The 16,543-nt window shown below is 39.6% G+C and overlaps 1 protein-coding gene across 1 annotated transcript in view; it reads left to right on the plus strand.

The window, feature by feature from the left end:
* Sirt7 (sirtuin 7) overlaps positions 1-16,543 on the plus strand; it is a 70,513-nt gene that overhangs the window by 12,573 nt on the left and 41,397 nt on the right. Inside the window, exons 2-4 of the mRNA XM_071668226.1 lie at positions 8,661-8,758; positions 9,039-9,129; positions 15,185-15,309. Coding sequence (XP_071524327.1) covers positions 8,661-8,758; positions 9,039-9,129; positions 15,185-15,309 — 314 coding nt within the window. The remainder of the gene's footprint in view (positions 1-8,660; positions 8,759-9,038; positions 9,130-15,184; positions 15,310-16,543) is intronic.

A 16,543-nucleotide genomic window follows, 5' to 3' on the forward strand; every position in this document is an offset into this window, starting at 1 on the left:
TGGAGACATCACACACCCCTGCCACAAACCTACATTCACTGAGAACCAATCACTTTCCTCTCTTCCTACACGTACACATGCCTTACATCCTCGATAAAAACTTTTCACTGCTTCTAACAACTTTCCTCCCACACCATATATTCTTAATACCTTCCACAGAGCATCTCTATCAACTCTATCATATGCCTTCTCCAGATCCATAAATGCTACATACAAATCCATTTGCTTTTCTAAGTATTTCTCACATACATTCTTCAAAGCAAACACCTGATCCACACATCCTCTACCACTTCTGAAACCACACTGCTCTTCCCCAAGAGAGATGTGTGGTAATAAAAAGAGTGTGGTTGAAAGAGCAGCAGAGGGTGTTTTGAAATGGTTTGGTCACATGGAGAAAATGAGTTGAGAAAAGATTGACAAAGAGGATATGTGTCAGAGGTGGAGGGAACGAGGAGAAGTGGGAGACCAAATTGAAGGTGGAAAGATGGAGTGAAAAATATTTTGAGTGATTGGGGCCTGAATATGCAGGAGGGTGAAGGGCGTGCAAGGAATAGAGTGAATTGGAACGATGTGGCATACCGGGGTTGATGTGCTGTCATTGGATTGAACCAGGGCATGTGAAGTATCTGGGGTAAACCATGGAAAGTTTTGTTGGGCCTGGATGTGGAAAGGGAGGTGTGGTTTCGGTGTATTATACATGACAGCTAGAGACTGAGTGTGAACGAATGTGGCCTTTGTTGTCTTTCCTGGCACTACCTCGTGCACATGCGGGGGAAGGGGGATTGTTATTTCATATGTGGCGGGTTGGCGACAGGAATGAATAAGGGCGGACAGTATGAATTGTGTACATGTGTATATATGTATATGTCTGTGTGTATATATATGCATACATTGAGATATATAGGTATGTATATGTGCTTGTGTGGACGTATATGTATATACATGTGTATGCGGATGGGTTGGGCCATTCTTTCATCTGTTTCCTTGCATTACCTTGCTAATGCGGGAGACAGCGACAAAGTATGGTGAATGAATAAATAAGTGTATTAAAAAGGCAAGGTGACATCACTCAGCCATGCCTCAACACCTACATGTATCCCAAAACTCGCTCAACTCTCCAGCCACTCTTACACATGCATTTGCTTCTCCTCTAAAGAAGGCTTTCACATCATCTCACAACTGTTCCCCTACACCATATATCATTAACACATCTCATAAAGCATTCCACTTTACTCTGTCATACTCTTTCTTCTGATACATAAAAGCTGCGTACAGCTTCTTACCTTTCACTAGATACTTTTCCATAGTCATCTTTACCACAAAAATCTGATCCATACATCCCCTACTTTTCCTATAACCCCCTTGCTTTTCACGTATTCTGCATTCAGTCTTTTCCATCACTCTGTCAGTTAACATTCTTGCCAACACTTTTCCTGGTATACTTAACAGACTTATTCCATTGTAATTGCTGCATACATCCCTAGCACCTTTTCCTTTAAATAAAGGAAAAATGATAGTGTTCACCCAATCCTCGGGTGCAACCCTCTGTTTCCATACTAAATTCCATATTAGGTACATCTACTCTTATCACACTTTCCCCTCCATTCTTCAGCATTTCACCTGTAATACTATCTACTCCAGGTGCCTTTCCTACCTTCAGCCTCATTTTTGCCCTTCTTACTCTCCTTTTTGATATAGGTCCTTACTCTTGTATCCTCTTCCTTCCATTCTCCATACTGATGCATTTAAAAATTGCTGCCTTCTCTTCTCCAACATTCACCAGTTCTTCAAAATACTTTTTCCATCTTTCTTTAACTTCCTCTTTTTGATTCAGCACCTCCCCTTCCTTACTTCTCACATTAACTTTTCCATTCTTACTTCCATCTCTTTCCTTTCTTACCTCCTTCTAGTATAGTTTCTTATTATCCAAAAACTCTTCACTTAACCTTCTTCCAAAATCTTCCTCTGCTTTTTCTGTGTTTCCCTCTGTCAGCTTAACATTCCACTTACATATTTTTGTCTTCTCTTCCACAGCATTTCTAATATCTTCTGTCCACCATGCATTTCCCTTTTTATTCCTATATCTCACTACCTTGTATCCAGCTACTAATTCTACAACCTTTAATGGTATTTCTATAAAAATTCTAAACACCTCATTCATACATGACTGCTTCCCTACATTCACTGCATTTCCATTTAAGCTTTCAGTTACTCTCCTTTCATACTCCTCTCTTTTTTTTTTCTGATTCATCTTGCTTTCCAACACTTTTACCTCTCCATTCTTCCTTACACCATACCTTCACTTCTCCCTGATCCTCATTCCCACAAGAACCACAAAATGGTTAGTCTCCAAGGAATCCCCTCACAACTCTTTCATCTGGCACGGCTTTTCTCATTCTTTCGTCCACTGTCACATAGTCAGTCAAAGCCTTTTGCTCTTCTCTTCTATCATTCCTCATCCATGTATATCTGTAGATCATCTTTTGCAGAAAATAGGTGTTTGCAAGGAATAAATCCTTTTCAGGACAAGTGTCCACAAGATAACTTCCATTCGTATTTACTCCAGGCACTCCATATTTACTATCTCACCAATTTCATCACATCCCACTCTTGCATTCATATCTCCCAACATGACCATGTTTCTCTCATTCTCAGAACCATTTATACAGTCACTCAAATTTCCCCAGAGAAGCTTCATTTCATCCTTGCCTCATGCAGTCTTCATATTCTCAGGTGCATATTCAGATACCCATGCATACTTCACAATCCCAATCTTTCCTTTAGCCCACACTCTTTTTCCTTTCACCTTCGCTATTCTTGATCCATTCCATCCATGCTCTGTAACATCCCTACCACTCTTGGTGATAGCAGAATGGCACATCCTTTTTTACTCTCTTCCCCGATAATTTTCACTTATTCCTGTCCATACCACACCTCCTTCCATGCCATCCTATTTCCATTTTCACTCCATACAGCCTGAAATTTATATAAAAGTAATTTGTTTGAAAGAGAATGCAAATTTCCTAGTTTTAGGATCTTCATTCTACTATCATGGAATCTTTGTTTGATGATATGGATGAGGAATTGTTGCTTTTGGTTTATTACCATTATTTCTTTTCTTTTGATAATGATTAATGTAAGGGAGAGGGAAAATCTATGGCTTGATTATAATGGTGTGAAATACTAATAAGCATAAAAAAAAGATGACTTGCTTCTGTTAATGCCATAGATTATATATGGGATATAGCTATGCTTGATTCTCCTAATTATTGAGGAGATGCACTCCACTGCACTGTGTCATGCATTGTTAGGTGTGAGAGTTAAACAGTAAGTTCAGATGTCTGTATATATATTTGAATTTAGTCCTGTGTGGAACTGATCCCACATATGCAGAAGTTTTACCCTATTATATCCATAGACTATTGCCTTATTTGCCTGTGCCATCTCTGCTGACATTAAAAAAAAAGATTTCTGAACTCACTCAAGGTATTTGCAAAGATTTCTGAACTCATTCAAGGTATTTGCAAAATTAGGTTCATCCATGTTTACCATTCAAACATTACAGAGCTTAGTGGCACCCAGTGGAATACTCTTCTCATTAATGGAAATTAGCTGTTGTTAAACCCCACTGGCAGATCATGTTTTTCTGTACTGCATTATTGGTTTGTAAATCAGTTTACAAACTGAATATAGCTCTGTAGAATCTAACTAATCACTAGGTGGATGTTTGTTTGCAACTATTTGCAGGACAGTCATCTGCGAATTAATCATTTATTGCTTTGGGATATTGTAGGCGTCCCTCATTTTCTGGTTGATAAATTTTGATGAAAGTGGTGCCAACCAGTTTCTTCCACTCTGCTTACTTGGAATAGAGGTTTTACTCCACAGATTCTCTCTATTTCAGACCCTTGCCCTTTTTGTTGGGACCTTATGTTGTGCTAGCAGGAGATGCTACAAGCAGAAATCCACATGCATATCAACTTTACGGAATTTATGGAGACTAGCAGTAGCATTTGTATTTAAATACATATCCTAAGATATGTGTCTGCTTTTGTTGAATTTCCTGTCTTTATTGTCAATGTTTTGGCAGAAATCTACTCAACACATCCAGGATTTTGACCAATCTACTGTATTCCTTTTTCTTCTCTTTCATGGCATTTCTAATCTCTTCCATCCACCATGCATTTCCTTTTTTATTCCCTTATCTCAAAACCTTGAATAAAACTACTAATTCTACAACATTTAATAGTCTTTCTGTAAACATTTTAAACACTTCATTTACACATGACTGCATTCTTACATTTACTGCACTTACATCAAAACTTTTGGGCACCCTCCTTTCATACTCTTCCTTGCATTCTTTGATTCATCTTGCTTGCCCCAACACTTTTACCTCTCCATTCTTCCTAACATCATACCTCCCCTTTTCTCTGGCCCTCACCCCCATGAGAACTGCAAAATGATCAGTCTCCAAAGAATCCTCATGCGAACACACAGTTTCATACATTCAGTCCACAAACACACACTCTCTTTATATTACACATGTGACATGACAGCATGAATCTCACAGTAGTTTTTTTTCTAATTTTTCCTGCTGTGAGTGCTGCACACTGGCATTATGTAGTGGTAGAATTTGGTCATGGGAGACGAAAGTTCATGAAATGGACCCCCATTGAGTGTAGAACTCCCTTCCCATGGGAATACTGTTATGGTTGATAAGAAATAAGGAATGCTTAAAGTATAACTGGAGGGTACGTAACTGCCAGACACAATTTTGATGAAGTATTGGTGGTTATGATTAAGATGCAAAGGACAACCAGATATAGTTGCTTCACTTGGAATCATCAAGTAAGAGGGATACTTTGGCTAGCTAAAAGATATAAAGATAAGGTGGAACTTAATTGAGTATTCATCATATGTGATGGACTGAGGGAAGAGAGGGAGAACAACATAGAATACAGTCAGAATGCAAAAAACAGGGGACACCAAATGAGGCTAGATGTTGGAGCAGTCTCATCAGCACCACAGAGAGAGCAGACAAGTTAGGTGATGGTAATGTCTGATTGTAAGTAATGTATACAAATGTAGATTGATTAGCATAAATGATGAAAAGCCAGAGTTTAAGGATTTTATAAAGGAAAATGCTCCTGATATTGTTGGAGTTGTGGAAATAAAACTTAATAAATAGAGAATATCTATCATTTTGTTTTAAGGGGCACATGATGGTAAGGAGAGATTGAGAGGACAAAGAGGAGGAGGAGCATTATCCTTCATAATAAAAGATTGTCTAAAGATATAGAAAATAGTGGAAGTTGGACCATCATGTTTATATTGTATGATCTGACAAAGATTTTCATCAGTTCTGAACAAATATACAATAACAACAATGAAGGAAAAATCAGGATAGTACATGAAGGAGTAGAACATGCACCTCTCAGAGATAGTAACATAATGATAATTGGGGATTTTAACCTTAATGAGAAAGTCTGGAGGAATCTACATTTCTTTGGAGACAAAGAGGTACAAGTTTGTAGAGTATCTGCCAAATACCTTTCCAAGCATGTCCAAGAACATACTAGGACAAGAGGAATTGATATACCATTTTTAGTAAATCTTATCTTCACATGAATTATCATGGATATTGAGAATATGATAGGTGATGTAGAAATTGGTGAAAGTGATCATGGAATGCATGAGTTTGATTGCAGTATGTGAAGATGTAAAAAAAAAGGAGAGTTGAAGCAAGATTTAGAAAGGAAATAAAATCGTGGAAACCACACAGAATTCAGCAATTACAGTGGTATCATAGATTGGAAAATGAAATTTGTTTGACAGAAACCAGGGTTTTGGAATAAAAGATTCTATGAAATTTGCCATGAAGGAGTTGAACATGGCTTTCTTTAGCACCAACTACAGAGGGAAGGTTAAGAAAGAGGGAGGAATTGTTGAATGAAAGATGTCATAATATAAAAGAGCTTCAAACTTGTCATGTGAGAAAGATGTATATAGCACTCCAGCCTGCCATGATTTGCAAGATATGAGAGAGCAAGGAACAATTATAGCTGGATAGGAATGGAGGAACAAAGAAATGTTAAAAAAAAAAATTGTGGACGGTAAGAGAACATCAAAACTCACAAATTCATCAGGAGTAAATGGTCATTGAAAGAGCAGCTAATCAGGCTAAAGGATTCTGTGGGAAGAGTTGTAGAGGATGATGTAAGGGCATGTAAGGAAATGAATAACAAGTCCAGAAGTGTTTCGACGGTGGAAGGCACTATAGTTCCAACACCAGGGAGTTGGAATTGTGGGGTATTAACATTGAAATTTCATGAACAGACATTTTCTGTACTCAGAGGTCTTCACCCATACAAGGCCACTGGTACTGATGAAGTTTCACCATATTTTCTGAAGATGTGTGGAAATAAGTTTGAAAAACTACTTAAAATACTGTTAGAATGTTGCTGGAGAAAAAGTGCCAAGGGAGCAGAAAAGGGTAAGCATCATACCTTTTACTAAGAAAGGAGATCAGGAAGAGGCATTGAATAACATATCAGTCTTCCTGACAAATGATGTCTGTAGGTACTGGAAAAGATAAAGTCAGAATGTATATGGATGACTTCCTGTATTGGAAAAATTAGCTAAGGGAAAGACAACACAGTTTTAGGGAAACAAGGTCATATGTAACAAACCTCTCATATTTCTATGAGGTAGTGATATCTGTCTTACACAAGAGAGAAGACTAGGTGGATAGTTTGTACCTTGACTGTTCAAAAGTATATTCAACATTGTACTGAACGGGAAGCTGATTAAATAGCAGGATGACAAGACTGGAATATGGATAGACTACTTCAGTGGATCAAAGATAAACACTGAAGAAGGGAACAAAGGGTGCATGTTAGAGGAGCCTTCTTGAAATGGTTTGAGTTCACTTTTGGAGTTCTGCAGGGTTCTATTTTGGGACGTTTTCTCTTCTTGACCTAAGTAACTGATTTACCAGGGACTAAGGACTTTTACCTGGATATGTTTGTACCTGTTGCAAAGGATATTAGGGAAGTGGTAAATTAAGAGCATTGCAATTATCATCTTGCAAGGGGACCTAGACAGAATCCATAGTTGGTCTGATACATGATTGATAAAATTCAGTCCAAGTAGATTTAAAGTAATGAAGATTCATCTCAATGAGAGGAAACCTCAATATGAATATTATCTCGCAGGAACTAAGCAGCATAAAAGTGTGCGAGATAGACTTGAGAATTGACATTGATCCCAGCTTGCTGCCAGAGCCCCTCATTAGGAGAATAGTTAATCTTTTAACTTCTTTCATAGGTTTCCTTTCCAACCCTTTGAATCTCAGGTTTTCAAGTTCTTTAGGAAATGTGTTTAATCTTATAATTTCTGAGATATTTATAAAACTGAAAAAATCAAGTAAGAATTATATTTCATCTAATACCTTCACTCTTTTTAGTTTTAGAGGTTTTGTAAATGTATCTGTAAAACTTGCTGAAAAGTGCTAGAGTAAGGCTTGAGTGTCAAGTGAGTTGTCACTGCATATGTTTTATATGTTTTACCTCCACTGAAAGAATTTATCTCTGGAAGGTGGAGTCATTTACTTACTTCCAGTGGTGGTTTATGTCCTTCAAGGCATCATTGATAAGTTAGGGGTAGTGATTCCAATGTGGCTCTTCTTAAAACAGATGGTTTGGTGTCACCCAGTCAGGACATGCTTGTAGAATTATTGACTACATATGCCAGACTAAGACTGGATTGTGCCTCATAAGTCTGGCCACATCACCCAAAGATGAACAAAGGTCTGATTGATAGAGTATAGAGAGGAGCAATGAAGATGATACCTGAATTAAGAGAATTGATTTACAATGAGAGACTGAGGTCTTCAAAGCTGTCCACCACTAAGGAAAAGAGAGATAAGTGAAACCTGATAACAGCCTTCAATTTAGTAAATAACCTGGATGATAATGACTGGGAACAATTCTTCAATAGATGCAGCATCAGACTAACTAGAGGCCATAATGAAAAGCTGGGTAAAAGGATACTTAGAAAGGTTGGTAAGAAGTACTGGTTTAGTGTTAGGATGTTGGATGATTGTAATAAAGTAACCAGTGAGGCAGTTAGTGCTGGTAATTTACAGAGGTTTGAAAGGCTACTTGATGGTGTAGACAGTTTAGATGGGGCCCAATGACTGTAGAGATCTTTTCCCATACTGTTCAAGTAGGTATTTTATTACACTTGCACAACTCTCTTAGATTTCTATGACAGAGTGAGCTATGTCTTAGATAGAGGGGAAGGCAGGGTGGATTGTGTGTATCTGGACTGCCAGAAGAAGTTTGACTCAGTACAGCTTAGGAATTTGATTAAAGAGCAGGATCACTAGGCAGGAATAAGGGGGACACTACTTCAGTGGAAAGATCATCAGAGTAGAAGGACACAAAGGATGCATGTTAGAGAAGCCTTCTTTAAATGTATTGAGGTCACCAGTGTAGTACCACTGGGTCCTTTTCTAGGACCATTGCTCTTTTTTATCTAATTGAATGAATTACCAGAGGAATGGATTCCTACATGAATTTGTCTGCAGATTGTACAGAGATTATGAGGGATGTGATGTGTAGGTTTATTTTTCTCTAATTTTCCATGTGTTATTGCAGGTTTCGTCAATTTTGAGGAAGAAGCGTGACTCACTCACATTAGATGATAAACGAGTATTAGAAGAGAATCCTGAGCTAGTGGAACAGTTCTATAAAAGGTTTGTACATTATTTGTATGGAGCATGACCTATTAGAACATTGATAGGATATGTGTGAGAGGTAAAGTTGTGTTGGTTACTAGTATGAGCAGAAATGAAATTCTTTGTCATCCCTTTCTCAGTTTGACCTTTTGAAATTCTGAATGCATTGTATAGTATTCTTTCTTTATGATGAAATGCTTAATGCATTATACAGTATTCTTTCTTTATGATGATTGCATATTTCCGACATTAAATCAAATTGTAGTTCCATCTTTTAACATTTTTATTTTTGTCAAAGGCGTGAGCGTCGTGCAGTTTGGCAATCACGGAAGACAGAGCAAGAAGATACAAGAGAGATTCTTCAAGCCAAGTGTGAACAGTTAGCTCAGGTAGGAAGACATGGGTTGTATTTAACTTGCTTAACCCTGAGATGGTAGGATACATTCAGAAATTGCATTATCATGTGTAAAAAAAGTAAAAGGAAATACATAAAAAGTTGGCTTGGTGGAGTGCTGGGTCAGCAAGGGGAAGGGGTGTGGCAAACATGTCTAGAACATGAAAGTTTTGTTTTTTCTGTTTGGAACCTGATATCACACTCATTTCATATTCCATATGCAGGTGCAGCAGTAATGGTAAATGATAAGAATATTATTTACTTATTTATTTATTATACTTTGTCGCTGTCTCCTGCGTTAGCGAGGTAGCACAAGGAAACAGACAAAAGAATGGCCCAACCCACCCACATACACATGTATATACATACATGTCCACACACACACATATATATACCTATACATCTCAACATATACATGTATATACACACACAGACATATACATATATACACATGTACATAATTCATACTGTCTACCCTTATTCATTCCCGTCGCCACCCTGCCACACATGAAATGAAAACCCCCTCCCCCGCATGTGTGCGAGGTAGCGCTAGGAAAAGACAACAAAGGCCACATTCGTTCACACTCAGTCTCTAGCTGTCATGTATAATGCACCGAAACCACAGCTCCCCTTCCACATCCAGGCCCCACAAAACTTTCCATGGTTTACCCCAGACGCTTCACATGCCCTGGTTCAATCCATTAACAGCATGTCGACCCCGGTATACCACATCGTTCCAATTCACTCTATTCCTTGCACGTCTTTCACCCTCCTGCATGTTCAGGCCCCGATCACTCAAAATCTTTCTCACTCCATCTTTCCACCTCCAATTTGGTCTCCCGCTTCTCCTCGTTCCCTCCACCTCTGACACATATATCCTCTTTGTCAATCTTTCCTCACTCATTCTCTCCATGTGACCAACCATTTCAAAACACCCTCTTCTGCTCTCTCAACCACACTCTTTTTATTACCACACATCTCTCTTACCCTTTCATTACTTGCTAGATCAAACCACCTCACACCAAATTTTGTCCTCAAACATCTCATTTCCAGCACATCCACCCTCCTCCGCACAACTCTATCTATAGCCCACGCCTTGCAACCATATAACATTGTTGGATTTTTTTTTTTTTTTTTTGCCGCTGTCTCCCGCGTTTGCGAGGTAGCGCAAGGAAACAGACGAAAGAAATGGCCCAACCCACCCCCATACACATGTATATACATACACGTCCACACACACAAATATACATACCTACACAGCTTTCCATGGTTTACCCCAGACGCTTCACATGCCCTGATTCAATCCACTGACAGCACGTCAACCCCGGTATACCAAATCGATCCAATTCACTCTATTCCTTGCCCTCCTTTCACCCTCCTGCATGTTCAGGCCCCGATCACACAAAATCTTTTTCACTCCATCTTTCCACCTCCAATTTGGTCTCCCTCTTCTCCTCGTTCCCTCCACCTCTGACACATATATCCTCTTGGTCAATCTTTCCTCACTCATTCTCTCCATGTGCCCAAACCATTTCAAAACACCCTCTTCTGCTCTCTCAACCACGCTCTTTTTATTTCCACACATCTCTCTTACCCTTACGTTACTTACTCGATCAAACCACCTCACACCACACATTGTCCTCAAACATCTCATTTCCAGCACATCCATCCTCCTGCGCACAACTCTATCCATAGCCCACGCCTCGCAACCATACAACATTGTTGGAACCACTATTCCTTCAAACATACCCATTTTTGCTTTCCGAGATAATGTTCTCGACTTCCACACATTCTTCAAAATCCCAGGATTTTCGCTCCCTCCCCCACCCTATGATCCACTTCCGCTTCCATGGTTCCATCCGCTGCCAGATCCACTCCCAGATATCTAAAACACTTCACTTCCTCCAGTTTTTCTCCATTCAAACTTACCTCCCAATTGACTTGACCCTCAACCCAACTGTACCTAATAGCCTTGCTCTTATTCACATTTACTCTTAACTTTCTTCTTTCACACACTTTACCAAACTCAGTCACCAGCTTCTGCAGTTTCTCACATGAATCAGCCACCATCACTGTATCATCAGCGAACAACAACTGACTCACTTCCCAAGCTCTCTCATCCACAACAGACTTCATACTTGCCCCTCTTTCCAAAACTCTTGCATTCACCTCCCTAACAACCCCATCCATAAACAAATTAAACAACCATGGAGACATCACACACCCCTGCCGCAAACCTACATTCACTGAGAACCAGTCACTTTCCTCTCTTCCTACACGTACACATGCCTTACATCCTCGATAAAAACTTTTCACTGCTTCTAACAACTTGCCTCCCACACCATATATTCTTAATACCTTCCACAGAGCATCTCTATCAACTCTATCATATGCCTTCTCCAGATCTATAAATGCTACATACAAATCCATTTGCTTTTCTAAGTATTTCTCACACACATTCTTCAAAGCAAACACCTGATCCACACATCCTCTACCACTTCTGAAACCACACTGCTCTTCCCCAATCTGATGCTCTGTACATGCCTTCACCCTCTCAATCAATACCCTCCCATATAATTTACCAGGAATACTCAACAAACTTATACCTCTGAAATTTGAGCACTCACTCTTATCCCCTTTGCCTTTGTACAATGGCACTATGCACGCATTCCGCCAATTCTCAGGCACCTCACCATGAGTCATACATACATTAAATAACCTTACCAACCAGTCAATAATACAGTCACCCCCTTTTTTAATAAATTCCACTGCAATACCATCCAACCCTGCTGCCTTGCCGGCTTTCATCTTCCGCAAAGCTTTTACTACCTCTTCTCTGTTTACCAAATCATTTTCCCTAACCCTCTCACTTTGCACACCACCTCGGCCAAAACACCCTATATCTGCCACTCTATCATCAAACACATTCAACAAACTTTCAAAATACTCACTCCATCTCTTTCTCACATCACCACTACTTGTTATCACCTCCCCATTTGAGCCCTTCACTGAAGTTCCCATTTGCTCCCTTGTCCTTGTTGGAATGTATTTAGAAGAATTATACTGTGCACAATAAAAATGAGTGGGAGGGGAAGGGTGTGGCTAGCAAGTTTGGGCAGTTTCTTCTCACCTTGAGATAAGAGGAAAGAACATGGGGGCCCTGTTTGTTTGTTCTCTTGAACTTTTTATCACATTCTCCGTATGATGGGAACATCGGTGAAGGGGGCTAATAGGGAGGTAATAACAAGTAGTGATGAAATGAGAAGATGGAGTGAGTATTTTGAAGGTTTGATGATAGAGTGGCAGATATATGGTGTTTTGGTCGAGGTGGTGTGTGAAGTGAAAGGGTCAGTGAAAATGGTTTGATGAACAGAGAAGAGGTTGTGAAAGCATTGTGAAAGGTGAAAGCTAGCAAGGTGGTGGGTTTGGATGGTATTGCAGTGGAATTTATTAAAAAAGGGGTGAGTGTGTTGTTGACTGGTTGGTAGGGATGTTCATTGTATGTATGCTTCATGGTGAAGTGCCTGAGGATTGGCAGAATGCATGCATAGTGCCATTGTACAAAGGCAAAGGGGATAAAGGTGAGTGTCCAAATTACAGAGGTAGAAGTTTGTTGAGTATTCCTGGGAAATTATATGGGAGGGTATTGATTGAGTGGGTAAAAGCATGTACAGAGCGTCAGATTGGAGAAGAGCAGTGTGGTTTCAGAAGTGGAAGAGGATGTGTGGGTCAAGTGTTTGCTTTGAAGAATGTGTGTGAGAAATACTTAGAAAAGCAGATGGATTTGTATGTAGCATTTATGGATGTGGAGAAGGCATATGATAAGAGTTGATAGAGATGCTTTTTGGAAGGTATTAAGAGTATATGGTGTGGGGGGGCAAGTTGCTAGAAGCAGTGAAAAGTTTTTATCAAAGATGTAAGACGTGCACGAGTAGGAAGAAAGGAAAGTGATTGGTTCCCAGTGAATGTCAGTTTGCGGCAGGGGTGTGTGATGTCTCCATGGTTGTTTAATTTGTTTTTGGATGAGGTTGTTAGGGAGATGAATGCAATAGTTTTGGAGAGAGGGGCAAGTGTGTAGTCAGTTGTGGATGAGAGGGCTTGGGAAGTGAGTCAGTTGTTGTTTGCTGATGATACAGTGCTGGTGGCTGATCTAGGTGAGAAATTGCTGGAACTGGTGACTGAATTTGGTAAAGTGTGTAAAAGAAGAAAGCTGAGAGTAAATTTGAATAAGAGCAAGGCTATTAGGTACAGTAGGGTTGAGGGACAAGTTAATTGGGAGGTAAGTTTGAATGGAAAAAAACTGGATGAAGTGAAGTGTTTTAGATATCTGGAAGTGGATTTAGCAGTGGATGGAACCATGGCAGCAGAAGTGAGTTACAGGATGGGGGAGGGGACGAAGGTTCTAGGAGCATTGAAGAATGTGTGGAAGGTGAGAGCATTATCTTGGAAAGCAAAAATGGGTATGTTTGAAGGAATAGTGGTTTTTACGATGTTATATGGTTGCAAAGCATTGGCTATAGATAAGGTTGTGCAGAGGAGGGTGGATGTTTTGAAGGACAATATATGGTGTGAGGTGGTTTGATCGAGTAAGTAATGAAAGGGTAATAGAGATGTATAGTAATAAAAAAGAGTGTGGTTGAGAGAGCAGAAGAGGGTGTATTGAAATGGTTTGGTCATATGGAGAGAATGAGTGAGGAAAGATTGACTAAGAGGGTATATGTGTCAGAGGTGGAGGGAACGATGAGAAGTGGGAGACCAAATTGGAGGTGGAAGGATGGAGTGAAAAAGATTTTGAGCGATCGGGGCCAGAACATACAGGAGGGTGAAAGGTGTGCAAGGAATAGAGTGAATTGGAACGATGTGGTATACCAGGGTTGACCTGCTGTCAATGGATTGATCCAGGGCATGTGAAGCATCTGGGATAAACCATGGAAAGTTTTGTGGGGCTTGGATGTGGAAAGGGAGCTGTGGTTTCGGTGCATTACACATGACAGCTAGAGACTGAGTGTGAACGAATGTGGCCTTTGTTGTCTTTTCCTAGTGCTTCCTCGTGCTATGCAAGGGGGGGTGCTGTTTCATGTGTGGCAGGGTGGTGACAGGAATGGATGAAGGCAGCAAGTATGAATATATACATGTGTATATGTGTATATGTTTGTGTATATATATGTTTGTATACGTTGAAATGTATAGGTATTCATATGTGCGTTTGTGGGTGTTTATATATGTGTATGCAGGTGGGTTGGGCCATTCTTTCGTCTGTTTCCTTGTGCTACCTTGCTAACGTGGGAGACAGTGACTAAGTATGATAAATAGATGAATAGATCAATAAATACATATATGCTTATAATTCTTACATGAGCACAGCAAAGGTGGTGAATATCTGGAATACATAGAGAAATATTACACAGTGCATGGTAACTGACACATTACGCTCCAATATGAATTATAGTTTACTCTCAAAATATGCTTGAAAATATTCTAGCTCTCTACTGTCATCTGTAGAATCCTCCATCTCCCAAGGATTACACCCTTGAAGATTAGGTACAGTTATGTAGTCTAAGTTACCTCAGGAAGGCCAAGCACAAGTTGATGGGATCCCGTGATGGCCACTTTCTCCTTACTCCTGTAGTAATCATTGAGTCACTTATTTCTTCACATCTCCTGAACTTCCTATCTAGCTGAAACATAATATTGCCTATTGCCTCATTGGTTTGTATATGTTGGTCACTGGTGTCTTATTTTAGAGACTGATCATTGGGTGTGATATTCAGATAAGTCTTACTGTTTTTAGTGCATGCCTATCAGTAATTTTCCCTCTGCAGTTAGAAATATTTTCTGTGGAATATCTTAGACATCACAAGCCATTTGCCTCATGTGTGTGAAGAGGTTGGTTATTAAGTCTTATGTGTATGTGGGTCTTTCGTTTTTCAGTGTTATGGATGTCCTGTGAAGCAGAAATTTATTAAAGTTTCATTTGGTGTTTAGGAAAATGATTAGTGTTAAACCGTTTCAGGGTACATTCATGTTTTAATTTTTATTGTCCTTTCCAGGCCATTCACGATGCGGAATTTCTTGTGGTGTACACTGGTGCTGGCATATCTACTGCTGCCTCAATTCCTGATTACCGTGGCCCTAACGGTATATGGACATTACTGCAGAAGGGCTTGGATATTGGGTATGTCTTAGATACCATTGTTGATAAGGGAACACCAGTATTGCTGATATGATTTGTATACAACAACAAAGGAGAGGAACTTGTATTTGTGTTTGTAATTTAGTTACAGTAATGAGGAGAATAGATGGGGCATTGGCAACAAGCATACAAGATGTGAAAAAGAGATGGAGTGAGTATTTGGAAGGACTGCTGAATATGTTTGATCATAGGAAGTTGGATTTATTGTGTTTTGAAGGAGTTATCATGCAGAGTGAGAAAGCCTTCATGAATGGGATGGTGAATCACTTACATTGTTCCTTGAAGGTAATGCTGACACACCTCTATTTTCTCTTTCATTAGCAATATAACATTGTCATGACACCACTAAATACCCTTTTTTTTTTTTACATGACCAACCCTACCATTTGCATGCCACACACTTCTTTTGTACTTGTTAATGCTGCTTCCCTGACTACCTCCCATTCCTCACACACTCCCTAAGCTTCATCTACTCTCACCTTTTGCCATTCTGCAATCAATCTTTCATGGTATCTCTTCACAAAAGTGTATTTTCCAGGCTTACTCACTTTCACCACCTTCATCCTCTTTCTGTGAGCCTTTACAAACCTTCACCCTTGCTTCCATCAATAATGATTAGACATCCTTCCAGATGCCCCTCTCAGCACATTCACATCCAAAAGTCTGTCTTTTGCATGCCTAATGGTATCAACTAGTATATAATCCAGTAATGCCCATGTACCATCTTTCCTATCCACCTATATATACTTCTGTACTTCCCCTTTACAGACCTGGTATTTCCATTTACCTCTCCTTTTTAAGTGCACAGCTCTTCAAGCTGCTTTCCATTTTCAATCATCATTAGGTACCCAGTGCCCCCAAGTATACCCACATTTGCCTGATTACCCACTCTCACAATCAAATGGCCCAATATCTTACATCAGCATTGCTGAACATTCATTCAGCTCCTGTGAAAATACTGTGGATGTAAAAGTGCTGAGAGTTGCAGCCAGTAGAATGTCTTACCATTACTTGTAGCAGCAAGGTTGACAATTTTCAAAGGTTTTCAGGAAAGAGTAAATAGTGTGGGTGAGAAAATTGGTGAAATGAAGTGAACTTGGAAAAGAGGACTGTGTTAAGAAATACCTGAAGGGATTGAGTGTAGAATGGCAAAAGGTGAGAGTAAACAAAGCACAGGGAGTGGGTGAGGAATGGGAGTAATATAGGAAAGCAAATC

This window comes from Panulirus ornatus, chromosome 12 (assembly GCF_036320965.1).
Source record: "Panulirus ornatus isolate Po-2019 chromosome 12, ASM3632096v1, whole genome shotgun sequence".
NCBI lineage: Eukaryota > Metazoa > Arthropoda > Malacostraca > Decapoda > Palinuridae > Panulirus > Panulirus ornatus.